General features: G+C 47.2%; 9 protein-coding genes and 2 long non-coding RNA genes across 12 annotated transcripts; 4 read left to right on the top strand and 7 right to left on the bottom strand.

The window, feature by feature from the left end:
• Positions 1-213: 213 nt before the first annotated feature.
• On the top strand, positions 214-1,792 carry LOC136191587 (uncharacterized). The gene is made up of 3 exons (XM_065979954.1): positions 214-855; positions 900-1,159; positions 1,234-1,792. Exons 1-3 carry the CDS (start codon positions 224-226, stop codon positions 1,350-1,352), a joined length of 1,011 nt encoding a protein of 336 aa, XP_065836026.1. The 5' UTR covers positions 214-223; the 3' UTR covers positions 1,353-1,792.
• Positions 1,350-3,625, bottom strand: LOC136191585 (autophagy-related protein 13 homolog). 2 transcript variants are annotated; one of them, XM_065979951.1, is made up of 14 exons: positions 3,520-3,625; positions 3,359-3,439; positions 2,965-3,090; positions 2,866-2,912; positions 2,661-2,807; positions 2,555-2,607; positions 2,413-2,506; positions 2,312-2,353; positions 2,147-2,233; positions 2,025-2,097; positions 1,873-1,971; positions 1,731-1,817; positions 1,553-1,669; positions 1,350-1,503 (listed from the first exon to the last, which is right to left on the bottom strand). In XM_065979951.1, the coding sequence occupies exons 1-14, from the start codon at positions 3,589-3,591 to the stop codon at positions 1,429-1,431; spliced, it is 1,200 nt and encodes a 399-aa protein (XP_065836023.1). In that variant the 5' UTR covers positions 3,592-3,625; the 3' UTR covers positions 1,350-1,428. The 2 variants fall into 2 exon arrangements, with proteins under 2 accessions (XP_065836023.1, XP_065836024.1); XM_065979952.1 differs by having other exon boundaries at positions 2,147-2,200.
• A 3-nt stretch (positions 3,626-3,628) lies between these two features.
• On the bottom strand, positions 3,629-6,204 carry LOC136191330 (uncharacterized). The gene is made up of 3 exons (XM_065979654.1): positions 5,055-6,204; positions 4,952-4,962; positions 3,629-4,908 (listed from the first exon to the last, which is right to left on the bottom strand). The coding sequence occupies exons 1-3, from the start codon at positions 6,170-6,172 to the stop codon at positions 3,740-3,742; spliced, it is 2,298 nt and encodes a 765-aa protein (XP_065835726.1). The 5' UTR covers positions 6,173-6,204; the 3' UTR covers positions 3,629-3,739.
• Positions 6,075-8,584, top strand: LOC136191584 (histone acetyltransferase KAT7-like). Its single transcript, XM_065979950.1, has 10 exons — positions 6,075-6,250; positions 6,303-6,572; positions 6,760-6,951; positions 7,008-7,199; positions 7,502-7,591; positions 7,661-7,801; positions 7,858-7,951; positions 8,008-8,154; positions 8,271-8,377; positions 8,435-8,584. The coding sequence occupies exons 1-10, from the start codon at positions 6,239-6,241 to the stop codon at positions 8,525-8,527; spliced, it is 1,338 nt and encodes a 445-aa protein (XP_065836022.1). The 5' UTR covers positions 6,075-6,238; the 3' UTR covers positions 8,528-8,584.
• Positions 8,585-8,615: 31 nt separating this feature from the next.
• On the top strand, positions 8,616-11,120 carry LOC136191586 (core histone macro-H2A.1-like). Its single transcript, XM_065979953.1, has 7 exons — positions 8,616-8,974; positions 9,455-9,676; positions 9,991-10,050; positions 10,272-10,362; positions 10,416-10,505; positions 10,561-10,738; positions 10,834-11,120. The coding sequence occupies exons 1-7, from the start codon at positions 8,696-8,698 to the stop codon at positions 10,997-10,999; spliced, it is 1,086 nt and encodes a 361-aa protein (XP_065836025.1). The 5' UTR covers positions 8,616-8,695; the 3' UTR covers positions 11,000-11,120.
• A 247-nt stretch (positions 11,121-11,367) lies between these two features.
• LOC136191594 (nucleosome assembly protein 1-like 1) lies at positions 11,368-13,635 on the top strand. The gene is made up of 18 exons (XM_065979960.1): positions 11,368-11,448; positions 11,510-11,589; positions 11,647-11,699; positions 11,755-11,801; positions 11,855-11,903; positions 11,955-12,047; positions 12,099-12,225; positions 12,281-12,360; positions 12,417-12,479; positions 12,540-12,590; positions 12,650-12,738; positions 12,804-12,874; positions 12,924-12,998; positions 13,060-13,103; positions 13,160-13,264; positions 13,323-13,346; positions 13,399-13,461; positions 13,515-13,635. Exons 1-18 carry the CDS (start codon positions 11,438-11,440, stop codon positions 13,554-13,556), a joined length of 1,167 nt encoding a protein of 388 aa, XP_065836032.1. The 5' UTR covers positions 11,368-11,437; the 3' UTR covers positions 13,557-13,635.
• Positions 13,636-14,483: 848 nt separating this feature from the next.
• LOC136191582 (monocarboxylate transporter 4-like) lies at positions 14,484-16,303 on the bottom strand. The gene is made up of 4 exons (XM_065979947.1): positions 15,966-16,303; positions 15,351-15,907; positions 14,917-15,286; positions 14,484-14,872 (listed from the first exon to the last, which is right to left on the bottom strand). The coding sequence occupies exons 1-4, from the start codon at positions 16,294-16,296 to the stop codon at positions 14,667-14,669; spliced, it is 1,464 nt and encodes a 487-aa protein (XP_065836019.1). The 5' UTR covers positions 16,297-16,303; the 3' UTR covers positions 14,484-14,666.
• A 77-nt stretch (positions 16,304-16,380) lies between these two features.
• LOC136191583 (monocarboxylate transporter 12-like) lies at positions 16,381-18,456 on the bottom strand. The gene is made up of 4 exons (XM_065979949.1): positions 17,798-18,456; positions 17,111-17,670; positions 16,676-17,045; positions 16,381-16,585 (listed from the first exon to the last, which is right to left on the bottom strand). The coding sequence occupies exons 1-4, from the start codon at positions 18,138-18,140 to the stop codon at positions 16,389-16,391; spliced, it is 1,470 nt and encodes a 489-aa protein (XP_065836021.1). The 5' UTR covers positions 18,141-18,456; the 3' UTR covers positions 16,381-16,388.
• Positions 18,457-18,569: 113 nt separating this feature from the next.
• Positions 18,570-19,452, bottom strand: LOC136191588 (uncharacterized). Its single transcript, XR_010670866.1, has 2 exons — positions 18,892-19,452; positions 18,570-18,836 (listed from the first exon to the last, which is right to left on the bottom strand). It is a non-coding gene; the product is annotated as an uncharacterized lncRNA (long non-coding RNA).
• Positions 19,453-20,030: 578 nt separating this feature from the next.
• Positions 20,031-21,844, bottom strand: LOC136191125 (uncharacterized). The gene is made up of 4 exons (XR_010670758.1): positions 21,510-21,844; positions 20,800-21,357; positions 20,374-20,747; positions 20,031-20,251 (listed from the first exon to the last, which is right to left on the bottom strand). It is a non-coding gene; the product is annotated as an uncharacterized lncRNA (long non-coding RNA).
• Positions 21,845-23,988: 2,144 nt separating this feature from the next.
• On the bottom strand, positions 23,989-26,220 carry LOC136191638 (endoplasmic reticulum-Golgi intermediate compartment protein 2-like). The gene is made up of 14 exons (XM_065980009.1): positions 26,098-26,220; positions 25,934-26,042; positions 25,830-25,876; positions 25,701-25,771; positions 25,606-25,646; positions 25,117-25,288; positions 25,031-25,062; positions 24,918-24,973; positions 24,756-24,854; positions 24,672-24,700; positions 24,547-24,618; positions 24,457-24,499; positions 24,283-24,402; positions 23,989-24,238 (listed from the first exon to the last, which is right to left on the bottom strand). Exons 1-14 carry the CDS (start codon positions 26,207-26,209, stop codon positions 24,072-24,074), a joined length of 1,170 nt encoding a protein of 389 aa, XP_065836081.1. The 5' UTR covers positions 26,210-26,220; the 3' UTR covers positions 23,989-24,071.
• Positions 26,221-26,313: the final 93 nt, after the last annotated feature.

Below are 26,313 nucleotides of genomic sequence, written 5' to 3'. Positions count from 1 at the left end.
AGGACGTTGACGTGCTAGTTTCCGGTTGGGAAATTTTACTAGTAAAGCACAGAATTAATACCTTGCATGTCGTTCTGATAAGTCTCGATAATCTTTACGCGAAGTAGTATACATGTACTTATAATTAATTTGTTTTTCATTAGGGTCAGCTTCAGTCAATGAATAAGGATGAATATGGCCTAATAGAAGAGTTCTGCACAATGCGCATGCGGCGTTCCGGCAAATGACAGAGGAAGAAAAGCTCACCTTGCGACGTCGCATCGACGCCTTTCTTCGTCGCCCCGACATCGCCAAAGCCGACGTACGCTCCTACCTTGCAAAACACGACACGCCGCGCGCTCGCCGTCGCTTCGTTCGCCTTCTAATCGCCGTTCTCGCTCTCGCCGCGTGCGCGAGCCTTCTCGTCGCATTTCACAAGCCGTCGCGACTCGCGCTGAAGCGCAACGCCGCCGCCGCTTCGCATCGCGTTCTCCGCTTCGTTCGCCGGCACATCGTCATGGCGGGATGGATCGACATCGAAAAGTGGGCCGACTATCACGACTCGCAGTGTCTCGTCGATAATCCGTACTACAAAGATCGCGATCGTTGTCGTTCGTATCGAAAATTTCGAAATATCGTCGATATTCGACGCGATAAATATTTTGAAAAATTTGACGATTTTCATACGGGTGCTCCGGTCGTCGTTCGAGATTTTTTACGAGATAACGAGACGGGAGTGGATTATTGGATGGGAGTCCTTTCGAGACGTCGTAGCGAGTTGGAGTCGAAGTTATGCGACGCTGGATCAGTGAACGAAGGCCTGTTTAAGAATAAGAGTCTTTGCGGAGAAGGAGAAAGAGATGAACGTCACAAAGTGTAAGAGCAGAACATCGATAATATTAATCTATATTATGTTATAGGGACTTTTGTTCTGGGGAGACTCTTGGTGATGTTTTTGGTGTCTCTAGCCCTTTTCTTTCAGGTCGCGTATCTCCTGTTGGGCAACTGTTCATCAGGTGTCCTTTCACTGAGAACGAATCGTTTCAGCATGACGCAGATATACCCGACTCTCTATTCGTCTTTGTTCAGCTCTCCGGTCGTAGTCGCATTGCCTTTCATCCGTTGCTCGACTGTCCCCAATTGAAACGACTTGCAACGGTGCTCCAAAGGGGAGAAATAGGTACAATACGAATTAAAGCAATTTATGAATTTTTAACATAGAAAAGGCGTAATATTATTAATCATTATTTTCAGCTGTCTTCTCGCCGGACCACTGGTTCACTCACTTCATGGCTCAAGGCGACGAGCCCACGTTGGCGTACGCGCACCAGGTCGAAAGTAAAGCGATGCAAGGTAAAAAACACAACGACTGATGATGATATATGTACATATATATGCGGTTGGTGCTACGCTCTTATAATCATCATTAACTGTTTTTCTTCTCTCTCTCTACAAAGATTCTATGAAGTCTTTAACGCTCTCCGTTTCCTTCTTCATGCGAGCCAATTCCGCTATCAAATCCTCCTAAGAATGCAGAATTAGATTCACGTCCCCCCCTCTTTGAAATATTCACCTTGGATACGACTTCCGGTGTTTTGTGCTGACAAAACGGCAATGCGGCGGTCGCCTGCATCTTTCGATAGAAGTCCAGCACAGCCCGTTCGGTTCCCGAAGCAAAGGGCGTGCTAATCTGCAAACGGGTATATACCTTCATTTACGTACGTAATTATTTATTTTGTTTATTTATTTACTTCCTCGAGATCGAGCAGTTCGAATTCGCTAGCTATTGACGGCTCTACGGCGGATTTGAAGCGCGTAGATGTAGACGGGGGAACGATCTAGGGCGAGAGAGATGCAGAGAGGGAATGCCCAACTAGTATCTCTCTCTCTTACTGTCTCTTCTTCTATTTCTTCGCGATTCGCCTTTGGCTCCTTTGCTTGCTTCAGTAGCGCTGCAAAGGGAACGTCCTCGCACAGCGTCTGACTCTCAATCTGAGAAAACAAGCATCGTTGTATTCATAGCCCTAGGTCAGAATTTTCCGCACGGATGGATGTCTTGGCAGTTTTTTCTGCGTCGCGCAGAACGGCAGGAGAACGTCCCCGTTACTTTCTACAGATCTAGAACAGAGTATAAAGACGGGTTTCTTAGAGATACGGTAGACTATACGAGGCTTGAGCACTTGAAGGAGACGCCTTCTCACATTTTCCATCAACGTCTTCTCTAAAGAAATGAGGAGCGATTTCCGTAGCCACGCTTTATTGTGAAGTCAATTATTAGTAATTTTAAAAATAGTACTATTTGAGCTTTGTATATCTATTAATTAATTAATACCTCTTTTCTTCTAGGTGTATTGGAATTGACGCTGTTTTGATGCTAGTCACAGTCACGCGGATTAGAGTAACTACTTGGGGATTTTTCTCCCTTCTCTTTACCTCGGAGTAAAAGTCAGTTCCTTAGCATAGTTCACTTGAATGCTGCAGCATCCTAAGGGAGTTGCTACGGACCCAACAACCAATCGACAAACGTCTAATAACACCGGTCATAAGCAAAACCACATATCAATTTATTTATTACAGGGTTTTCCTGATCCAAGCTGCTCCTTCTTGGGAATTCCGTTGGAAAAAATTCTAGAAAAATTCCCCCAGTGAAGTGTCGCGACTTACCCGAGAATTGTACCAACCTGTAGGACATCGATAAGTCCTCCTGTCGACTCTTGGAAAGATGATAGGCGGGAAGGGTGCGGCTGACGGCAATAAGGGACCTCAATAGCAAGCCTAGTTTGAGATAGACGTTGTCGGACGTCATGGCAGTGAATCTGGGCGAGGGTCTGAGGGGGAGAAAGAACGAGTGGCCAATAGAAACAGTGAGGGGGAAAAATTAGAAACTTTTCCGTGATTGTTATAGACCATTGTTCGAGAACACAGCTGACGTCCTAAGGAAGAAACTCTTTTTTTCCCCCTTTAGTTTTTTCTGGGGGGCTTTACTTCTTCTGATGAATTCGCCGAAATTTCGACGCAGAACGCGGCTCTGCCCGCTTTCATTGGACTCCTGCGTAGAGCCTCTTTCGTCGACACGCTCAGGTCGACGTCGTCGTCAATGAACAAGTAGAACTATCGAATGCAGGACGCATCGTCAAACCAGAGATAATATCTATATCTATATCTATTATCTTTGGTCAAACGATAAGACTACATCCCATATATAAAGAGGTCAGTACAATGAGAAATCATATGTGTTTGTAGTCGCACAGTAATGAATCGTAGCTAGTGAGCTTGTATGGAGACTCTAAGGTTACTAAGTATCCTCTAAGGCATACTTTGTGACCACTGTGCGAGAAACCAGTGGCCATCCTTACAAATGTATTCCCTTTTTGCTTACCCAGTCTTGGCCTGCCGCCGAAGGCTTCGACGGCGTCCGAAATAGCTGTCCTTGACGCGATTGAACGATGACTTGAACTGCCTGAGTCAGAGATGAATGGCGACGGGTTTTATACGTCGTCGTTTGCCTATCGCGAGTTCAAATAGCCCTCAAACGATTACCTTCTGAGTGAAGAATTTAAAGAATCGCTGGAGATCGCGGCTCGCCGACGCGCTCGAGCTGGCGGACGACATCGATGACGACGACGATGATGTCACTCGAAAACAGTCAGTCAGTCACGTGATCTATTTATAGACATTGACATTTCAGTGAGCGTTGACATGACTACACACAGTTGAAAGAATGAGCACGCACGTACAGTACAGGTACATCACAAAACATCTACAACATCTTCTCACAAGATTCATTTGGATACGGTTTGTCGACTTCCTGTGACTGGCCGCCCGTTTCAAAGTACCAATTGGCAAACGTATCATGTGCTGTCTGCCCGTTCACCTTAAACGTATTCCAAGGAGCATCTAAACTCTGACAGTGCACAAGACACGAATCGGTGAAAATACCGTTGGAATGCGCCCCAATGGCCGGCCCTAAAGCCTGAAGAAACGTCGCCCTCCATTTCGTAAAATCAGTCATCTTTTCCGGGGTGCACTTGGGCGGAAGACAACCCAATTGCAATATATTACTAAGCTGCCACGTATCGTATTCCGAATTCAAAACGAATATAGGCGTTTTGATATAAGGATACGTATACTGAGCCATGAAACATTGCCACTGGTCAGTTTCCGTCTTTGCGCTAATACACGCGTCGTTCACGCCACCGCTGCAATTTTGCATGTGATAAACGTATCGGTACTTCGCTCGAATTTCCATCGCGCCCGACGTGTTCGCCGCGTCGATAAAATAACCCGCATCGGGTAACCCGTGTACGGGAATCGACGCGGGAACGCGCGCGCGAAAGTAATCCAGGTGAAGATACGTGCTCAAACCGCCGGCGGAGCATCCCGTTAGAACGGCGGCATCCGCCGTTTTCAGGCCGCTTTCGAGCAAGTGATCGATTACGGCGACCAAGATGCGATGGCCCCGGAAGTAGAGCGACTTCCCTTCGACCGTAATCGGCTCGCCCTTGTTGCCGGAAAACGAGGCGCCGTCGCAGTATTTCACAAAAGCGAGCGTCCAGTTGGCGAATTTCGGATTCGCTTTCGGATCGTTGTCTAAGAAACCGGAGAAATTTGCCGTCGGGTCGAACTGAGACGACGAGCCGAGGTGAGTTTTACTGCGACCGTAGCAGTCGGTCTCGTCGTAGCACCAGCCGCCGCCTTCGAGATGAACGATCCACTTGTTGGCATCCGGGCCCACTCCGCGACTGAAGTAGTATCCCGGCGGCGTGCCGTCGAGACAGACGGCTCCCGTCGTCGTGGCGTTCGAGAGAAGAACGAGTTTGCCCGTGCGGACGGCGTCGACGGGCGATAGGGCGAGCGCGAGGCAGAGAACGATGAAGAATGTACTCATCTTGTAGAGAGCAGTCACGTGCTTTGTTATCACGCGCGTTCCTGGAGACCGGTCGTTAGGGAAAGTCAGATCTCATCTATAGGCCAAAATGTCGTCTTTCTCAAGACAAAAACCAGCAATACCACATTAATAAAAAACATCAATAGAAAAATACAAAAACCAAATGAATGAAAAAATCCAGATTTACGCTTTGCACGTTGGATTATTCGGATAGGGTTTATCAACTTCCTTTCCTTCGCCACTACTTCCAAAGTACCACGCCGCAAACGTATCGTGCGCCGATTGCCCGTTCACCAAGATCTCCATCCAACTCAGCTGATCGACACTCTGGCAATGAAACAGACACGAATCAGTGAATAGACCATTCATAGGAGATTCCATTGCGGGAGTCAGAGCGCTAAGAAACGTCGCTCTCCACCCGACAAACGCCTGCATCTCTTTCGCACTGCAATTCGGCGGCAGACAATCGAGATGCAAAATACCGCGAAGTTGCCACGTATCATACTCAGAATTCAATACAAAAATCGGCGTTTTTATATGAGGATACGTGTATTGAGCCATGAAACATTGCCACTGGTCCGATTCCGCTTTCGAGCGAATGCACTCGTCGTTGACGCCGCCGCTGCAATTCTGCATTCGATATATGTATTGATAAACGCCCCGGATTTCCATATCTCCGTCCGTGTTCGCGGCGTCGATGAAATATCCCGCGTCGGCGAGTCCATGTACGGGAATTGACGCCGGGACTCGCGATCGGAAATAATCCAAGTGAATGTAAGTGCTCAGTCCGCCCGCCGAGCATCCGGTTAGTATTACCGCGTTAGCGTGCGCTAGTCCGCGCGTTAATAAATCGTCTATGACGGCGGAGAGAATGCGGCGTCCGCGAAAATAGACTTTGTGGGTGTCGACTAGTATCGGTTCGCTTTTTTCGCCGGCAAACGACGCGCCGTCGCAGTAGTTTATAAAAGCGACGGTCCAGTTTGAAAATTTGGGATTTAGCTTCGGATCGTTGTCTAAGAAACCGCCGAATGCTTTTGTTTTGTCGAGATGCGTCGACGATCCGAGGGAGGTTTGACTTCGGTTGTAGCAGTTCTCTTCGGTGCGACACCAGCCGCCGCCTTCGAGATGAACGATCCAATTGCGGGCGTCCGGGCCTGTGCCGTTGCTATAGTAATAGCTCGACGGCGAACCGTCTAAACAGACGGCTCCCGTCGCTTCGGCGGCGTCGCGAAGCACTACGAGTTGCCCAATGCGGAACGACTGGGTCGAGGATAGGAGAGCGAGAGCAATAACGAGTCGAAACATGGGCGAAGGGAGTTCGTTGCTAGTGCGCACGAGCCGTAGTGCGAATGCAGTTTCCCGTACTATGAAATGCGCCTACAGGTTCTTTTCGACCTATTCTTCATTGTCTCGCTCGTGTCAACGCTTTCTTTAGCGAAGGTGTGCTGAAGTAGCGTTGGACCGACTAACCAAGCTCACTCGTGGTCGCAAACGTCCACGAGAGAAGGAGGATCGCGACGAAAACGATCGCGAAGCGGCCGACGAGTCGATTGCCATTCGATTGAAGCAGCGCGATCGAAAGTACGGTATCGAAACGCCGAAACTCGTCAAAAAACGACCGAAAACGGGCGAAAACGGCAAGCCGTTACCTCGTAAATCGATCGGCAGTTCGAGCAGCACGTCATCTATCAAATCAAAGAACAAGGTTTGTATATCGTACGCGAAGTCCAAAAAACTCGCATTAGATGAATAAATGAATGAAATTGTTCGTTGATATAAAGTACGTGTATGTGGAGAAGAGTCTTTAGCCACAAAGTCACTCCCTTATGACTGAATACCTATACGCTATATATTAGTAGTACACTCTATCCACTGACGTCATTTGCACGTAGAAGTCAAACAAGAGGCGACAGTCGACGGTTGCCGTGGCATCTGCTTCGACGCCTGATGCAGGAATAGCAAGGTCTACTTCAACGGGCTTCATTCCCGTCGAATTCTGTGACTTGAGCGTATTGGACGGCCACGCGCCGCCCGACGACGTCGCCCTCTTTAGATCCGCTCAAAGAGAAGCGAGAAAAATTCTCGTAAGTCGGGAGGGGAAGAAAGTCTCAGTATTCATTTATTGATTTTTTTTCTGAAGGAAGAAGAACAGTTTATTGAAGCCGGACATCGCGAAGGACCCTGTCCGAAGTACATCGTCCTGGGCGAGGACGAGTTCGAAACGTGGTACGCGTCGCCCTATCCCGAGCGCTTTCAGTGTCTCAACAAGATATTCGTCTGCGAGTATTGCCTGAGCTATTTCGCCTGTAGCATCGCCGAAGCTCGGCACATGGTATGTGGGGAGATAGAGCTTAGCTAAGAAATCATGCACACAGCCCTTCATATATACTAAGAATATAGGTAATAGTGTATATGTGTACGTACTGACACGAGGTGCTGTATGACTAGCTAATGCTTCAATTTAAAAGCGTAGCTCCCTTCCATCGGGGTTGTGATGAGAGTGGAGCGAGGCTAGGTCTTCAAATTGAGGCTTTAGCTGAGAACTAAAATACTGAAGTGCTTTGTAAATAGGTCTAGAAATAATAAAATTTTAGCTTGCGTGGAATAGGCTACTGTAGTCTTTTTTTCTTGTAGTCTAAATGTAAGTTGCGGCATCCTCCTGGTAATGAGATCTACCGGAAAGACGATCTGTCTGTTTTTGAAGTAGACGGGGCTTCAGCTACTGTGAGTTTTAGTTAGTCGGGGAAGCGTACGCTCCCCGGAGAGGGACCGAAATACGTTGTTTTATTATAGGACTATTGTCGAAATCTTTGCCTTTTTGCTAAGCTATTTCTCGATCACAAAACACTTCACTACGAAGTGGAGCCGTTTCTCTTTTATATCATGACGAAGTGGGATAGCGACGGTTGCCACGCGGTGGGCTATTTTTCTAAGGTAGATTTTTCAAACTAGTCGCGACGAGAACGTAAGTTGACGCTACGTTCTCGCAGGAAAAAGAATCCGTGCTGAAATATAACCTTTCCTGCATATTGACCTTTCCTCAGTACATGAGAAAAGGATACGGTCGTCTTCTCATTGATTTTAGTACGAGGGGGATTGGGGTATTTTGCTCTGCATGCGAGCTCTCTCTGCGTGTATAGGCTACGTGCTGTCGAGAGTAGAAGGAAAAGTGGGATCGCCCGAGAAACCGCTTTCGGATCTCGGTCTCCTTAGTTACCGTAGTTACTGGAAAGACGTCGTTGTGGACCATTTGGTCAATTTGAAAGTGTCGTCGCTTTGTATTAAAGGTAAATCGAACGCGACGCATTCTTACGGTACACGTGCATGCTCTACAGAAGCTAGCGTAGTCTAAAAGGGATCATAAGTGCCTAGGGAAGATGTGTACCCTATTGTTTTTTCACAGACTTGAGCCAAGCGTCAGGGATTGCCCAATATGACCTGATCAGCACGCTGCAGAGCATGAACATGATCAAGTACTGGAAAGGTCAACACATCGTCCTCAAGAACGAGGTAGAGCTTGACGCTAATAGTTCTAATTCACTCCAAGACAACGTGCAATCGCCTTAGGAGCTGTTTCGAAAGCATAGAACAAATTACCGAAAGAGAAGCAGACAATCTCTATTTATAGATCCCAAACGACTCGACTGGCCTGTTGCCTAGAAACGCGTTTGACGTCACCGTGACGTCGTTTTGACGTAAGAAGTCTATTTATAACAATCGTTCGCGTGACCCTATCCCCAACGCGCTTGCGCAAAACGATACATTATCTTGACACACCGAAGGATCCGCAGCAAGTAAGCGCGGGCGGTCAAAAAAACAAGAGGGATCATGTCGGGACGCGGAGGCAAAGCTCGCAAAAAGGCGGTATCGCGATCGGATCGCGCCGGCGTTCAGTTTCCCGTCGGGCGACTTCGGCGATATTTGCGCAAGGCTATCCTCAAGCGTCGCATATCGGCCGCCGCGCCCGTCTACATGGCCGGCGTGCTCGAATATCTCTGCGCCGAGGTGCTCGAATTGGCCGGCAACGCGGCGCGCGACAACAAAAGGCAACGAATCATACCGAGGCACATTTTGCTCGCCATCGCCAACGACGACGAACTGCACGAGGTAAGATGCGCGCACTCGCCCGCCCGCGCGCGTGACGCACGCGCTTTCGAGCCGGCGAAATGACTGGGGCTCGCGAGCCCTCTACGCCTGGATCGGTCCGGCGTTTGCGCGACTCACTCCTTTGAAGAGCGCGCGTCTTGTGCCCCCGTAGCGTCCCTGATATTACTCCTAATACTACCCAGTTCGTTTCGCGCGTGTTTTTCGCATCGGCCGCGTCGCGAAAATTCACGGGATCGCGCCCAATTCGAAATTTTAACGGTCTGAGGCATCCGGGTTTGTCACCTTCACGTGATCGCCGTTTACGCACAAAACCACAACGCGAGTGTTGTACCATGCACATGCTCCATTACAACCGGGCCGCTCTTTCTCTCGCACGGCAACGCGAGCACAGATAAAGAGGTTTTTACGCGTGTCCAAGATTGCGTAGCGCACACTAACTCGTATAAAAAAGTTCGAAAACGGCGGTTTTCTTCGTCGCAGTTACTCAAGGGCGTCACCATATCGTGCGGCGGCGTTTTGCCGCATATCCTGCCCCAACTTCTAAAGCGTCGCACGGCGCACACGTTCGCCGTTCGCAATCCAACGATGGAAGACGACTCGTCTGAGCCGAAATCGCCCAAGGAGCCGCCTTCGCCGAAGAAACCGAAGAAACAATCGGGAAAGGGAGCTAAGAAAGCCGGCAAAAGCAAAAAGTCCAAAGCCGTAAGCGAAGACGAAGAGACCGAAGAAGACGACTAGTAGCGCGCGTTTCGAGGGAAAGGGGGGCTCACCTGTTTGGTATCTAGACATTTTAGTTCTTCGTCATCAAAAAAAGAACTGCTGTTTTGTTTGTTTTTGGGTGTACGTGACTGTTTGATTGTTGTCTCAGCCTCTTTTTACTGTCTAATTGAAATTATATGCTAATTACTAACGATTTTTTGTTTTCTCACAATTGGAGCTTGCGCGATGCTTTCAGAGGGGCTGAGTCAATGTCACGTGTCTCTTTTGAAATTCAAAATTTGTGTTTTTTTCCTTAGTCTCACAGCGTTGCCGCTGTCAATGTCCTGTCAGAGAAGACCCTATCTCTCGGCCAAAAGGTAGGCACGTAGTACGTAGTACAGAGAGAAAAATGGCTGCAATAAATAAGAGGAAGATTGCAATAACAGTAATAATAATAATAATAATCTCTTCTTCGATATATTATAGGACTACCCATTACCACCCATAGTTAAAAATTTCATACTTACAGTGATTTTAATTAACACAAATATCTAGAATTCTATATGCAATCTATGATAAATTTATTTGCTACACGCAGTTGACTGTTGTCCAAAGCGATTTGACTACAATCGCCGCCGACGCTGTTATTCACCCAACAAATGCTCAACTATACTTGGGAGGTCAAGTGGGTAAGCGAGGTTTTAGCTATTGATTTATTATATGTGAAGTTTTCCGTTGTGAGGATCGGCCTTGAGTGCGGCCGGCGGCGCGGCGCTTCAGCAGGCGGTGAGCGCCACCGCAACGGCGCACGGTCAATTGAAGGAAGCGGACGGTTAATTGCTAATAACTAATACGTAATAATTTATTAATTCTTGGTTTATTTTCAGCTGTGATTTCGGACGCTCCGGGCCTTCCCGCTACTTCTCACATCATTCACGTGCACTCTCCCAGTTGGGGATCATCGAATGCTCGTGCTCAGCTTGAGAAGACGATCAAGAGTGCGTTGATTGTGGCGGATAATGAGAATCTCAAATCTCTCGCCTTTCCATCAGTTGGCAGTGGCGGGTAAGAGAATCATAATTAATTATTAAGTATGAGCGCACAGGTCATTTTGTTTAATTAATGTCTATATCTAATAATTTTTATGTATCTATTGATAGGAATGGGTTTCCGAAGCACACTGCCGCTCAAATTATATTGAGAGCCATCAAGACGTATTTTATGTCCGTGATGGCGAGCTCGGTCAAGCACGTCTATTTCGTTCTGTTCGACTCGGAGAGCGTCAACGTCTATACTCGCGAGCTGTCAAGAATGGACGACGACTGAGGTCACATTGGAACGATGGACGGTATGTCTCTGCTGCTACACTTGCACGTGCACGTGCATGTCTTTTGATGTCTTTGAAAATCAATTTCTTTTATATTATTATTATCACTTTATTACTTCACAGACGCTGCTCGTTGAGATCTTTTTAATTGAGCCCTAAATGAGCTTAGAAATCTAAGAGTCTCATTATTAATTAATCTTACATTAGACAATAATAGTTTAATTTAGATATTCAATCAATTGGTTTCTGATAAGCTCTCGATTGTTTCTAGAAAGGTTCTCAACAAAAATGACGCGAGAATTTGAATTCAAGGCTTTTCTGCTTATGGATGACAATTTTCCCGCGCACACGAGACCCGGCGAACGCGCGCGCGCGCGCGCGCGGGTTCGCCTTTAGCGCGCTCTTTCGCAAGTTTCCCATTACGACAATCTTCAGCGATGTCTGGCTCGTAGGTTCCGCGTTCGCGCTCTCCTCGACCTCGAATCGATCTCTCGCTCTCTCATCCGCAGCCCCGCGTCCGCAAAGTCGCCGAAAAAGGGCGAGAAAGCGACGGAAAGTCCCGAAAGCGCCCACGTGTCCGCCGAAGAACGTAAGAACGCAGAAATTCACTCGCCGCGACTTTTTTGTGCTGATAGTAGCATTGCAGGCACGGCGCTGCAGTCGCTGGCCGCCAATCCCGAAATTATGATGGCCATGCAGGTAAGAAACGAAGTGAGGCCTCTTTTGAGGAAACAATCGCTTTCCGTGCGCTCAGGAGCAATTGGGCGACCTCGTCGGCGTCTCATCGGGTTACATCGAAAGGTAAGCGATCGCGCGAGCGTTTCGACGCAAATAACGAGTTCTTTCCCCCGCAGTTTACCGGATTCAGTCAAAAGAAGACTGAAAGCGTTAAAAAACCTGCAGGTGCGAAATTTATTATGTGCACCGATCACGTGGCATATTTATATTTTTCAGGTCGACAGTCTGAAAGTGGAGGCGAAGTTCTACGAAGAAGTCCACGCGCTCGAGTGCAAATTCTCCAGCCAATATAGAGAAATCGAGGCCAAGGTAATCACGTGATAATTTACTGGATAAATAATTAGGAAAATGATTTTTCAGAGGTCTGATATTATTTGTGGAAAGTATGAGCCGACGGACGACGAATGCAAATGGGAGTTGGGTGATGACGATGATGAAGAGGAAAAAGACGACGAGGAAAAGGAGAAAGCAAATTTGCCTAAGCCATGTAAATAGCAAAACTCTATTTATCTTTATATAATTTTGATTTTTTCTATACAAAGTCCCGGAAGACGTCAAAGGGGTGCCGGAATTCTGGCTGACTGCCATGAAGAACGTCGACTCGCTTCAAGACAAAATTCAAGTGAGAATTTTTTCTATATATAGATCTGATTAATTAATTAATTTATTTTGGTTTAGGAGTATGACGAGCCCATCTTGAAGCATTTGATCGACATTGAATTGGTCTATCAAAAAACGCCGGTAAGAAGAAAAAAAATCTATAACCACTCTATATATATATAATATGTATTTCTATTTCAGGGCTTTACCTTGAAATTTCATTTTGAACCAAACGACTATTTCACTGATACGGTAAGTGAGAGAGTCTTTATAGAGCCTGGGGGGATGGGACATTGACTTTGCTTGTGCAGGTTCTCACCAAAACCTATGACGTGAAAATCGAAGTAAACGAAGACGATCCGTTTGCATTCGACGGACCGGAAGTGACCAAATCAACGGGGTAAATAAAATAAAATAATATATGTAATGTTAGAAGATGACGTGTTTTTTATTTTTATTTATCAGATGTAAAATCAATTGGAATAAGGGCAAGAACATCACGGTGAAGTCGGTGAAGAAGAAGCAGAAGCACAAGGGTAAGGAGCAAACATACGAGCATAAATCATGTGATCTATTATCCCCCAGGCCACGGCCAGTCTCGGACTGTCACCAAACAGATACAGCAGAGCTCCTTCTTTAATTTCTTCTCGCCACCAACAGGTGAACGTTCAAAGGGGGGAATTAATTAAGGAGAAATAAATGATTTCTCTCCCTTTTTTAGCTCCGCCTGAGGGAGGAGAAGAAGAAATCGATCAAGAACGCTTCGTAAGAATAAAAAATAAATTAATAATTACATATAATTGTGTCTATTATCTATATAGAATGAAGTTGCTTTCGACTACGAACTGGGTTTATTTTTTCGCGATCGTCTCATTCCCAAGGCGGTGCTCTACTTCACTGGCGAAGCCACGGACGACGACGATGACGTGCGTGGATTTCGTCATCTCCGCTAAATATGAATTCAATTTTTTTGCTTTTTATTAGGTGGATGACGATATGGGCGATGATGTAGCGAAAATACTGATTTTGATTATGTTTTTTCGCGATTTTTTGTCTCTAGGATGATGACGATAACGACGATGATGACTTGGAGGGCAGCGACCCGGATTTCAAGCCAAAAAACGTTAGTCCGCCTTCGCAAGTACATTCAGGCAATTTTGAATGAATTTTTCTTAGGGAAACGGTGAAGGAAAGCCGCAAGAGTGCAAACAGCAATAGCGATCATCTCACACGCTTATCCGTAGACTGAGAGAGAATATTTGTAGCGTCAGTTCGACTAATAAAAGCATCTACTGTACACATTTCTTTCATGTAGCGTGCTAGCGTGGAGCACGTGGACCGGCCCGCGAGTGAAAAGTCGTCGATCGCTGTGGATAGACGACGAAATGAGCAAGGCGGAACGCTCTCTCTGTTTGAGAACGTCTCTCAATTCCTTTCTGACTTTGCGGAGTCGCGCAAAGCGGCTTCTTCGAGACGTCAGCTCTTTTGGGCCACGAAAAACCGTTGTATCAAACGTGAGACAATCGCGCTCACTTGCGCGAACGTTTTTAACAGCTCCTTTTAGACCTCCGTTCTCAAAGAAGCCGAATCGCTCTCTCGGAGCCCCAATTTCCTCATCGTCGCTTTTTTGGCCTTGAAACTACGATGGGGTCTCAGAGAGACCCCTACCACGCGTCTGCTTCCTCCAATTCCTTACAAGGGACTTGAGTTCGTCATCAACAGAAGAACACAGAGGATTCCTCTCTATATTTAATAATTTTTTTAACTGTTTTTTTTTTGTTTTTGTAGGCACATTCACTTCCGGGCCCCGAGGTGACTAAATAAAACTGGCCCAACTCTTGAGCCAGAGAGGTAAAAAGTGGCTTGAATGCAGGGGAGCACAACCCCTACTCCAGTGGCACGAGTGATAAACTGCCACCCCACTTAGGAAGACGCGGTGGGTCACAATAGCGGTCCCCCTGGAATCAGGCCGGCAGAACTCACATCCGAGCGCTGCCGGTCCCAGGCGTCCGAGCCGGGAGACTAAACAGGCTCTAACTCCGACGGGGGAGCAGTGAGGTTGACCCCCCACCAAACTGAAGCCTGTACGGACCCGCGCGGTCCGTGTAGGTGGACAGCGAAAGAAGGAAGAGCCATGCGCAAAAATTTTTAGGATTTCCGGTTTACTTCCGGGTTTTATTCAATAAAATTGCCAAAGTCTATGCTATTGTCTGTTTGCAAACGCGCCCATTCTCGTGGGACACAACACCTACTAAAGATTCTAGGGCGACAACTGCATAAATACATAAATAAATAAATCAATGTCTCAGCAACCCCCTAAACTTTTTTTTATACGTAGGATTCCCTCATCTGAACTTGGGCTTTTTGACACGTTGCACCGGTTTTCGGCAACGGCTTCTTGTCTCCTTTTTCCGAGCCTTCCGTCTTCGTTTGAAAACGAGGAATAAGACAGAGCACAATAAAGCCGACCATAAACATCGATCCAGCGAAAAAGTACGAATTCGAATACGAACACGAAGCATCATAAAGCCAACCTAATAAATTAGTTATTTAATTATTTAATTATTTATTTCCTTACCCGCTATAGGCGACGCAACAGCGTTGGACGGGCTTTGAGCGCTGATCGCCCATCCGAGAGCCTGAGGCAGTTCATCCTTAGCAACAATGCTCTTCACAATGATAAGAATAAATGATATGACAACGCCGGAGAGAAAGCCGTAGAAGAGCATGAAACAGACGAATCCGGCGTAGGACGAGATCGCCGGCGCGGCGAGCACGGAAACGCCGGCGAAGAAGACGCACGTGTTGTATAGTGTGAGCGTCGAAAACGGAAGTCGATCGGCGAGAAGACCGAGCGTCATTCGACCGATTACCGAGCCAATGCCGAGATAGGTGACGAGAAGGTCGGCGTCTGCCGTGCAGACGCAGAGATCGCGCGCATAGCGAATCTACAGGGAGGAGAAATTGTATAGAGAACCAAGGGACCCATATATATATACAAGTATTTCTTACTGTGTGACCGATGGGCACAAATGCGCCAAAGAAGATGACAACGATCGCCACAATGAAGATAACGAACGACGGTTTTCTCCAAAGCGTCCAATTGAACAGCTTCCGTCGAGGCGGTCGCTCGTCGCCGTCGCCGTCGACGCTCGCGTAGAACAAACTCAAAACCGCCGTGCCAATGAAACAGAACGTCAAAAAACGAAAATATGGGCGCCAGCCGCCGTGTCCTTCGATGACGGCATTGGAGAGCGGTCCAAAGGCGACGGTGCCCAAACCGACGCCGCTCATGACGATCCCGTTCGCAATAGCCTGATGCTTTGGCCAGTGTTGCGACACGACGACGATGGAGCTCGTGTAGAGAAAGGCGAATCCGACGCCGCCTAATATGCCGTAGGAGAGGACGAAGGTGACGAGAGACGGCGTGTACGAAGCGGTCAGATATCCCAGCGCCGACGACACGGAACCGACGACGGCGACGGAACGGCAGCCGAAACGATCGATTAGAACGCCGGCGACGGAGGAGAGACTGGTGCCGACTGCTAAATAGATCGACGTACCCCAAGCTATATATAAGAGAAGAGAAGAAAAGTACAGCACATGCGCATGGAGCTCGATCTAAACCTGTGCTTCCTCGGCTTTCGCCGAATCCTCCGCAATCCGTCGCATCCTCTGAGCTGGGGGTCCTCTCGCTCGCGTTGCCCATGCTCCGCCCTTCGCACTCTATGCACGTCGCCTCCTCGCAGCCGATCGTCGTTGCGTCGGACGTCGGCGGCGCCGCGCTGGAGTTCGTCCACGTCGGACGATGGATTCGCGAGACGTTTTCGCAGGGACGCTTGAGTAATTCGTTAAAGACGACCCCGGATGAGTAGACCGAGCCGCCCAAGAGGAACAGCGGCACGAAGGCGGCGAATACGACGAATAGGCGACACGCTAACGATCGCGAACATGCCATTCGAAATTTTAGCGCACGCGGAAGAACGCTTCTGATGCAACAGTGGGAGAGGTCAGTGCAAGGAGAAAACGGGGAATTCCCAATGACGCAAATCATACCGAAGATTCTCTCCAATAAATCTCGAAAGAAGATATTTTAGTTTTCATACTACTACTAGAGTCCGCTTTCGAACCAGGATATCTCCGCCGAACAGGGGAAACAAACACTAGTATAAGAAAACCGACGACAAAACCCGTTCCGCCAAAATAGAACGAATTTGAATAGGAACACGAGGCGTCATAGAGCCATCCTATAAAAGAAAAAGAAAGAAAGAAAGAAATCATTATGTATCCCTCTTTAATTAATTATTTTAAAAATCAAAAGTCTCTCTGTGGAATACCTGCAATAGGTGCCGCTAGAACGTTCGATGGTCCTTGAGCTGTGAGAGTCCAGCCGAGAGCCTGCGGCAACTGCTCCTTATCAACAACTCGTTCCAGCACGACAATGTAAAAGGAGACGAGAGCGCCGGAGAAAAAGCCGTAGATGAACATGAACGCTATAAAGCCGGCGTAGTTGGTTATGAAGGGAGCGCCGTAGATTGTGAGACCGCAGGCGATGACGCACACTAGAAATGGAATCATGGCATGAAGTTTTTTGTAATTTCCGGCCGAGCCAATTGCGATGCGACCGAGCACGGATCCGACGCCGTAATAGGTGACGAGAAAGTCGGCGTCCGATTGGCAAATGCACAAATCGAGAGCATAGCGCACCTACATAAAGAAAATCAGTACATGAAAATTTTATCTATAAAATATATTTTCTCCATTTCGCTTACCGTGTGAATGACCGGCACGGATAGACCGAGAAAGAACACGGACACACCAGCGAGGAACAATAGATAGGCGCGATTCCTAAACAGAGATCGATCGAAGAATCTTCGCTTGGACCGATCCTCCTCCGTCTCCGCAACGTCTATATAAAAAATAGACGTGAGGATCGACGTGAAAACGAAGGCGACGCCAATGAAGCGAAGATAGCCGCGCCAAGTCCACGCTTTGATGATGGCGTAGGCGATTGGACCGTAGGCGGCCGTTCCGACGCCCATTCCCGATATAGCGAGACCGTTCGCTAGCGACTGATGACCGAGACGTCGCCAATGTCTCGATACGATTACTATGGAGCTCGGATAGACCAAAGCGAATCCCGCGCCGGCCATGATGCCGTAGGGAAAGATGAACGCGGCGAGCGAGTTCGTCGCCGAAGCGGCGAGAAAGCCGACGCTGAGAATTAGACAGCCGGACGTGGCGACGACGCGACAGCCGAATCGGTCGACGAGAATGCCGGTTATCGAGGCGAAGAGCGTGCTGAGGCAGAAGTAGACCGACGAGGTCCAAGCTATAAAAAAGAAATGATATATCCTCTTTAGCTTTTGAGTTATAGTTAGGGATCAATAAAATTTCTGACGTCATAATTAATTAATTAAGGATCAATAAAAATTCATAATATTTCTGACGTCACTTACAAGTGATTCCTCTGCTTTGACCGAAACCCCCGCAGTCTTTCTCTTCGTCGATTCGCGTTCCATTGGTGGAATTCGAATTTTCCGCTTCATCGCTGCGGCAAAATGCGCTGCAGTCGTTTTCCTTGCAGCCAGAATCGGGAATGGACGACGACGGGGAGAGCAGCGTCGGCGTCGACGCGTTTTTCCATCGCGACGTGTTGTTGTCTCCTATCGAAGCGCACGGCTTCTTGAGGAGCTCGCTGAATAGAACGCCGGAAGCGTAGATCGTGCCGCCAGCGAAAAAGAACGTTATGAATGCCGTGAACACGATGGCAATTGGTAATCGCAACTCCCGAGCGTTCATCGCGCTGGTGATCACGTGTCATGTGACTCATGAGTCGTATCTGTATTTTTTAGATTGAGGATTCTCTCAACATAGTCCCAAGAAAAGATATTGAAAAAGTCTTATCTTTATTATCGATTTTCCTTTTTGAATTGTAGACATTGGGATACTTTCGTAGAAGATAAGGAATAAAAGATAGTACAAAGAACGCCAAAGCAAAAGCGGCGCCTCCAAAATAAAACGAATACGAATACGAGCACGTAGCATCATAGAGCCAACCTATAAACAGCAATTAGTGTGATAATAACGAGAAACGAACAATGATCATTGTGTATACAGTTTACCTGCAATTGGTGATGCTACAACGCTTGGCGGTCCTTGAGCAAACAGTACCCAGCCCAACGCCTGGGGAACCTGCTCCTTGTGGCGGACAATGCTTCCCACCACGACTATATCAGACGATAAGATAGCACCAGAAAAGAAGCCAAAAACGACCATAAATGCTACAAAGCCGCCGTAGTTCGTTATGAACAGCGCGCCAAAAACTGCAAAGGCACAGGAAACGACGCACACTTGAAAAAGATATATTGGACGCATTTTCTTGTGATTAGCAAAGAGGCCGATAACTATTCGACCGAGCACGGAACAGACGCCCATGTAGATGACGAGATAATCGGCGTCCGATTCGCAGACGCATAAATCAATAGCATAGCGTACCTTTAATTAAACAAAAAGAACTGAATGAGAAGTTGCACATACAGGCAATTCTTACCATATGCACTATGGGAACGGTGAGACCTAGATGCATGACGATCACGCCAGAAAAATAGAAAACGAAGGCGGGAATCTTAAAAGCGAACGATCAAAAATTCGTCGTCTTTGCCGCCCCCCTTCGCTCTCTTCTCCCTTGATTATTCGATAGACGATGAACGTTAATGCAGACGTGCCAAGGAAGCAAAATCCGAAGATTCGAAGATACCAGCGCCAGCGAAATCTTTTTATGATAGCGTACGAAATCGGACCAAAGGCCGCCGTGCCGCCACCCATTCCGGACGTGGTGATACCGTTCGCTAGAGGCCCGTAACCTCGTCTACGCCAGTGATTGGATACGATCACTAGAGAGCTCGTGTAAAGAAAACCGAAGCCCAGGCCCCCCAGGAGGCCGTAAGGCAAAACGAACGTAGCAATTGATGGAAGTGAAGGATGCGACAATGAATCCGACGCCAAAGAAAAGACCGCCGGCCGTCGCGATGGCTCGCGGGCCAAAGTGGATCGATTAGAATGCCGGATGGCAAGCAAAAAATCGTCGAAAAGCAAAAGAAAACCGAGAACGTCCACGCTACGAGAGAAAGGGATTAGAGCACTCGAATCACGTTCTCGTAAATATAATCATTTTAATTAATTAATTAATTAATTAATTAGGCACTATATAAGTACACGTACCCTTTAATTTCAAAATGTTTGATTCGAAACTTACCCGTGCTTCCCCTGTTTTGGCCAAAGCCACCGCAATCCGATTTGCATGATAGAAGGGAGTGGCCAGTGATCGACGCATTGCCTTCTGCCCACGTCGACGTACATAATTCACTCTTGCAAGTTTCGTTCGACGTGCAGGTAGCGCTTTCGTTGGAGGAGACCGTGGAATTCCGCGCCGTTTCTTCGTGGCAAGGCCTCTTGCAGTGAACAGCTCGTTGAAGAGGACCCCGGACGCGTAAGTCGCGCCGCCGCATAAAAAGTACGAAATGAAGGCTACGACTCCGACTGCAATGGACAGTCGCAGCTCCCACAGTCGAGCTAAAAAAATTGCCATTGATCCGCTGCACGTACGCTAAGGGATATATCTAAACATGATCTAAACATGTATAAAAAATACAAAATACGAAATACAAAATACGAAATACAGAATGGCCGAAAGGTGCACGGACCCTCGATCTCTACGTAGTTCTAGTACTCAAAATCGGTGAGGGCGTTGTCATCATCCCTATTGACCTTTTGTTCTGAGGTGTCGACGGTATTGGGATACTTTCGTAGAAGATAGGGAACAGAAAGTATCACGAGAAAACCCAAAGCGAAAGTACCGCCTCCAAAATAGAACGAATACGTATACGAGCACGTTGCATCATAGAGCCAACCTATAGTACAGAAACAGAAAGTTGCCCAAAACAGGTAAGGTTAGAAATGGATTGTTAGTTGGAGATTTACATTTAAACTTCTATACTGTACTGCAAGCACAGGCCCTACGGTAACATCTTACCTGCGATTGGTGCCGCTATGATACTTGACGGTCCTTCGGTGAATAGTGCATGCCCAGCCTAGTGCTTGAGGAATCTGCTCCTTACGAACGATACTTCCTACCATGACAAGAGCAAAAGACATGATACCACCAGAAAAGAGTCCATAGAAAACCATGAAGACTACGAAGCCGCCGTAGTTCGCTATGAACGGTGCGCCAAATATCGCAATGGCACAGGAGGCGACGCAGACTTCGAAAAGAAGAACTGGATGCAGTTTCTTGTGATTTGCAAAAAAACCATTTGTTATACGACCGATTGTGGAAGCAATGCCCATATAGATGACGAGATAATCAGCGTCCAGTTGACTGACGCACATATCGACGGCATAGCGAATCTAAAGCCGGAAATTATTAATAAAAAGTGACGCAGACATCATCGCTACTCACCATGTGCACTATAGGAACGGTGACACCTAGATAAATGACGATAGTTCCAATTAAATAGAAAACAAAAGCCAGATTCTTGAAAGCGAACGATCGAAAAATCGTCGCTTTTGCTGAACGTTCTCCTCCTTTTTGAGTTCTCTATAGACGATGAGCGTCAACGCCGATGTGCCGAAGAAGCAAAAGCCGACGACACGAAGATACCAGCGCCACTGAAATCGTTTTATGATAGCGTACGCAATGGGACCAAACGCCGCCGTGCCGATACCCATGCCGGATGTCGTGATACCGTTCGCTACAGGCCCGTAACCTCGTACACGCCAGTGATTGGCTACTATCACTATGGAGCTCGGATAAAGAAAAGCGACGCCCGTGCCTCCCAGGACGCCGTAAGAAATAATAAACGTAATAATTGACGGAGTAAACGACGCGGCAATGCATCCTACGCCACATAAAAGGCCGCCAGTCGCGGCAATGATTCGGGGGCCAAAGCGATCGATGAGCATGCCCGACGATTGGCAAAGAGCCGTCGCAAAGAAAAATTAACCGACAACGTCCACGCTGGAAAAGAAAAAAAGGAACGACGATTAGATTTATTTAAGCAGGGGCGTATGCAAGGAAGCTATAAGGGGGGGGGGGGGGGGCTCCCCAAAACTCGGAAATTCTGACGCTGCCCTCCGACTAAGTCGTGCACGATGTAGCATTGTACTCACCTGTGTTTCCTCTGCTCTGCCCAAATCCTCCGCAATTCGAGTCTACCGCTGCCGAATTAAGACGTGTGATTGCACGATTCGCGTTCGACGGTTTCGTTCAACGTGCAAGCGAAAGAATTCGTCGAATTCCATTCGGTTTCCGTCGACGCGACGTATCCAACTTCATCGTCGCACGGTTTTTTGAGTAGTTCGTTGAAAAGGACACCGGATGCGTAGCTCGTGCCGCCGACGAAAAAGAAAACAATAAACGAAACGACGCCGACAATAATCGAGAATCGCAGCCGCCAGAACTTAGCGAAAAAACTCGCCATTGTGATCAGAAACGCCGTGCACAACAGATATACCTCCCTCACGTGACAATACCGCGACCTTTGTTTTACGCATATCTTAATATTTAGGTGACGCTGGGAATGATGCCATTTCTTCATAATGGCGCGGTTTTCTTCGTGTTCATTATACTGTGATGTTAGAATCTTTCTTCTCAAAGATAATAGCAGCTCCCACAGTCGAGCTAAAAAAATTGCCACTGATTCGCTGTACGCCAAGAGGGTCACGAGATCATCTATGACGAGATGAACGACCACAGATTGCATGTAAATAATGAGGAAAACACACTACTGGGGAAACTCAGACTGAAGATCGAGTCTCGATCTCCACTTAGTTCTAGTACTCGAAATCGGTGAGGGCGTTGTCATCCCTATTGACCTTTTGTTTTGAGGTGTCGACGGTATTGGGATACTTTCGTAGAAGATAGGGAACAGAAAGTATCACGAGAAAACCCAAAGCAAAAGCACCGCCTCCAAAATAGAACGAATACGTATACGAGCACGTGGCATCATATAGCCAACCTACAGAAAAGTAACCTAATTAAAAAATGGTAATGGTGTAAACATTTAAAATGCATTGTTAGTTAGAGATTTAAACTTCTACTGTACTGCAAACACAGGCCCTACTACCGGTAACATCTTACCTGCGATTGGTGCCGCTATGATACTTGACGGTCCTTCAGCAAATATTGCCCAGCCTAGTGCTTGAGGAATCTGCTCCTTACGAACGATGCTTCCTGCCACGGTAACAGGAAAAGACATGATAGCACCAGAAAAGAGTCCATAGACAACCATGAAGGCTACGAAGCCGGCGTAGTTCGTTATGAACACTGCGCCAAATACCGCAATGGCACAGGAGGCGACGCAGACTTCGAAAAGAAGAACTGGATGCAGTTTCTTGCGATTTGCAAAAAAGCCAATTGTTATACGACCGATTGCGGAACCAACGCCCATATAGATGACGAGATAATCAGCGTCCAATTGACTAACGCACAGATCGACGGCATGGCGAATCTAAAGCCGGAAAAAAGAACATTAATTAAAGTCCCGTAGACATCATCGCTACTCACCATGTGCACTATGGGAACGGTGACACCTAAATAAATGACGATAGTTCCAATTAAATAGAAAACAAAAGCCAGATTCTTCAAAAGCGAACGATCGAAAAATCGTCGCTTTTGTTGAACATTCTCCTCCTTTTTGAGCTCTCTATAGACGATGAGCGTCAACGCAGACGTGCCGAAGAAGAAAAAGCCGACGACGCGAAGATACCAGCGCCATTGAAATCGTTTTATAAGGGCGTACGAAATCGGACCAAACGCCGCCGTGCCGACACCCATGCCAGACGTGGTGATACCGTTCGCTACGGGCCCGTAACCTCGTCTACGCCAGTGATTGGCGACTATCACTATGGAGCTCGGATAAAGAAAAGCGTAGCCCAGGCCGCCCAGGAGGCCGTAAGGAATAATAAACGTAATAATCGACGGGGTAAACGACGCGGCAATGCATCCCACGCCGAATAAAAGGCCGCCAGTCGCGGCAATGATTCGGGGGCCAAAACGATCGATGAGCATGCCGGACGGTTGGCAAAGAGCCGTCGAAAAGAAAAAGTAAACCGACGACGTCCACGCTGGAAAAGAAAAAAAGGAACGACGACTAGATTTATGCAGGGGCGTATGCAAGGAAGCTAAAGGAGAGCTCCCCAAACAATACAGAAGCAAGTATAAGTTGAGGCGCGCGTACGCCCAAACTCGGAAATTCTGAAGCTGCCCTCCGACTAAGTTGTGCACGATGTAGTATTGTACTCACCTGTGTTTCCTCTGCTCTGCCCAAATCCCCCGCAATTCGAGTCTACCGCTGCCAAATTAGACGTGTGATTGCACGACTCGCGTTCGACGGTTTCGTTCAACGTGCAAGCGAAAGAATTCGTCGAATTCCATTCGATTTCCGTCGACGCGACGTATCCAACTTCATCGTCGCACGGTTTTTTGAGTAGTTCGTTGAAAAGGACGCCGGATGCGTAGCTCGTGCCGCCGACGAAAAAGAAAGCAATAAAGGAAACGACGCCGACAATAATCGAGAATCGCAATCGCCAGAGCTTAGCGAAAAAACTCGCCATTGTGGATCAGAAACGCCGGGCGTGCAAATGTCCCTCACGTGACAACACCGCGTCCTTTGTTTATATGTTAAAATCTTACTCAAAGAGCCCTTATCCTAGCGCGTCTTAACTTCAGGTCTAAGAGGTCTTTTCTGACAACGTATGATCAGCGGTAGGCGTCGATGGGGTAGTCGGATTAGAAGAAGAAGTATTGCTTACTGAAGCGGGGTCTTGAGACGAAGTCGACGTCGTTCGTCGACAGAAAATGATGTCAAAAATCAGACCGATGATCGAGTGAAGCATACCTGTAAAAAAATGAAAAGTCCATAGACGATTTTATGCCTATTACCGGAGGTAGCAAAGACGCCGCCGATGATTCCGCACAGTCGTACGAGAAATAGTCCGACGGGTCGTCTCACTTGCGTTATTTGAACCATTAGGGACGACAAATCGTATTTCATGAAAATTCCTACGAGTGTATGCGTACATAGTAGGAATTTTCCAATTAAAATAATGCGCTAACCGGGCACGCCGTGACTACCGCCCGAATGATCAATAACCCTCTCCTAAGACGTGTAATGAAAAGATCTTGGGGAGGAAAAAAGCCGTTTACCCTCTCCGTTACAGAGTATTGATTGGCTGAATAGTTAGCCCCAGTAACGCGTTGAAACTGAGTGGGAACGATCTAAAGAAACCCCCATACGGAGAACGCCTATTACGTACGGTACAAGATATTACCTGCAAGTAATACTGAAACATTTGATTGCCTGTAAAAGAAGCAAGAGTCTGTATAGTCCCATAGCAATTGGGAGAGAGCCTCACGTTCTTCTGTGATTTTGAGCTCCCCGTCGAGCGGATTAAACGTGCCAATAGCGGCGAAACCAAACGAAAGACGATTAATACGATGAGAAAAGTTGAACGCTTATAAGGAGGGGAAAAAAGTGAGGGATATAATGATCTAAGGCTCGAACGTTTCGTATTTACATTCGCGCGGTATAAAGGCACTCAAGTGAGCGTGACCGCGTGGATGAGGCATGGATCTAGTCACGGAAAAAAAATATAACTTCGCTAGAGGTTTTTAATTAAAAAAAACGTACTTTCCGGCGGTGATGTGAAAATTCCCCGCAATCTTAAAAATAATTAGAAATGCGCTTTATAGTCTTTTGCTCGTTCTTCTATCTACCTTCTGGACTTCCATTGAGCCGTGTATTCGGCAGGAGTCCGGTTTTTTGTCTTCGGGCGCTTCGCTGTCTAATCTCGGCGGCATGGGAGTGTGCACGGAAGCGTAGTTCGACATGTGCTCCTCCTTGAGGGAACGCCACTCTTCATGTTTGGCTATGAGCTCTTTTCTAGCCCTAAAGATACGCGCACTGTAGTCTTAAAAGGAAGGGAGCAGCAACTTTGGAATCATCTAATATAGTTTGATGGGCCAATCGTCTATTGGGGGAATACACGTGGGATTGGCCTTCATCTTATACAACAACAAGAGATTCAACACGGCCATCTGGTCCAATACGCGTAGGATTGGCCTATTGCCTATTTGAATGGTATGCGTAGGATTGTCTTATCCTACACAAGGGATCAAACTATTGACTAATAGAGATACGTAACCTATTGACTTTGAGGATACATTACCAAGAGTCTTCGTATAATATGCATTTATTTTTCATACCTGATCCACTTCTCTTGGTTCTTCGTCAAATCAAAGAAAGTCTATGCGAGCATTTATCGAAATATCTAACTGCGATGAATCAAACGTTGAGTTACCGGTTCTTGTTTCAGTTTGTCCGACGCGTGATGCGTGGTGCCGGCCAAATCGAGAAGATCGGCACCAATATCTGACACAAAAATACTACGTCAAAAATTCAATTCTTTTGGAAGGAAGAAGTCTCTTACAATCGCACGGCATCGCTACAACTATGTCGATATTAAAAAGCAGGGAGCTAGTAAACGAACTTGGTAATGAAATCGCGTTTTTTTGTATCGCAAAAATCGATTACCCGTCCAAATCGGTGTCGACGCCGTAAGCGTAGACGTACTCCAAGTGGCGATAGTAGAGGAACTCGGAGACGACTAATATCGTGATGAGCGTGAAGGTCAGAATGGAAACTAAGCGGAAGAAAGACCCCGTTGCAGGTTTTTTTTCCCCCGAATGAGGCCTCACCTGTTCCTCCGCTGCTCGTCTTTTCCTGAACCGATTCTTCGTGCTTAGGAAAGGCGTCCAGCTGCTGGACGGCCTTGAGAGCCCTTTCTCGTCTATTCAATCTTCTAACCATAGTCCGGGAACTGCAACTGTGCCAAGATCTCTCGTCTCCCGTAACATGTCTATATGCGGAAGTTGTATGCTACTTGAGCTTGTAATTAGACCACCCCCGGGCTT

This window comes from Oscarella lobularis, chromosome 9 (assembly GCF_947507565.1).
Source record: "Oscarella lobularis chromosome 9, ooOscLobu1.1, whole genome shotgun sequence".
Classification (NCBI taxonomy): Eukaryota; Metazoa; Porifera; class Homoscleromorpha; order Homosclerophorida; family Oscarellidae; genus Oscarella; species Oscarella lobularis.
Note: the sequence above shows the minus strand (reverse complement) of the source record. Positions and strands in the feature narration are given on the sequence as shown.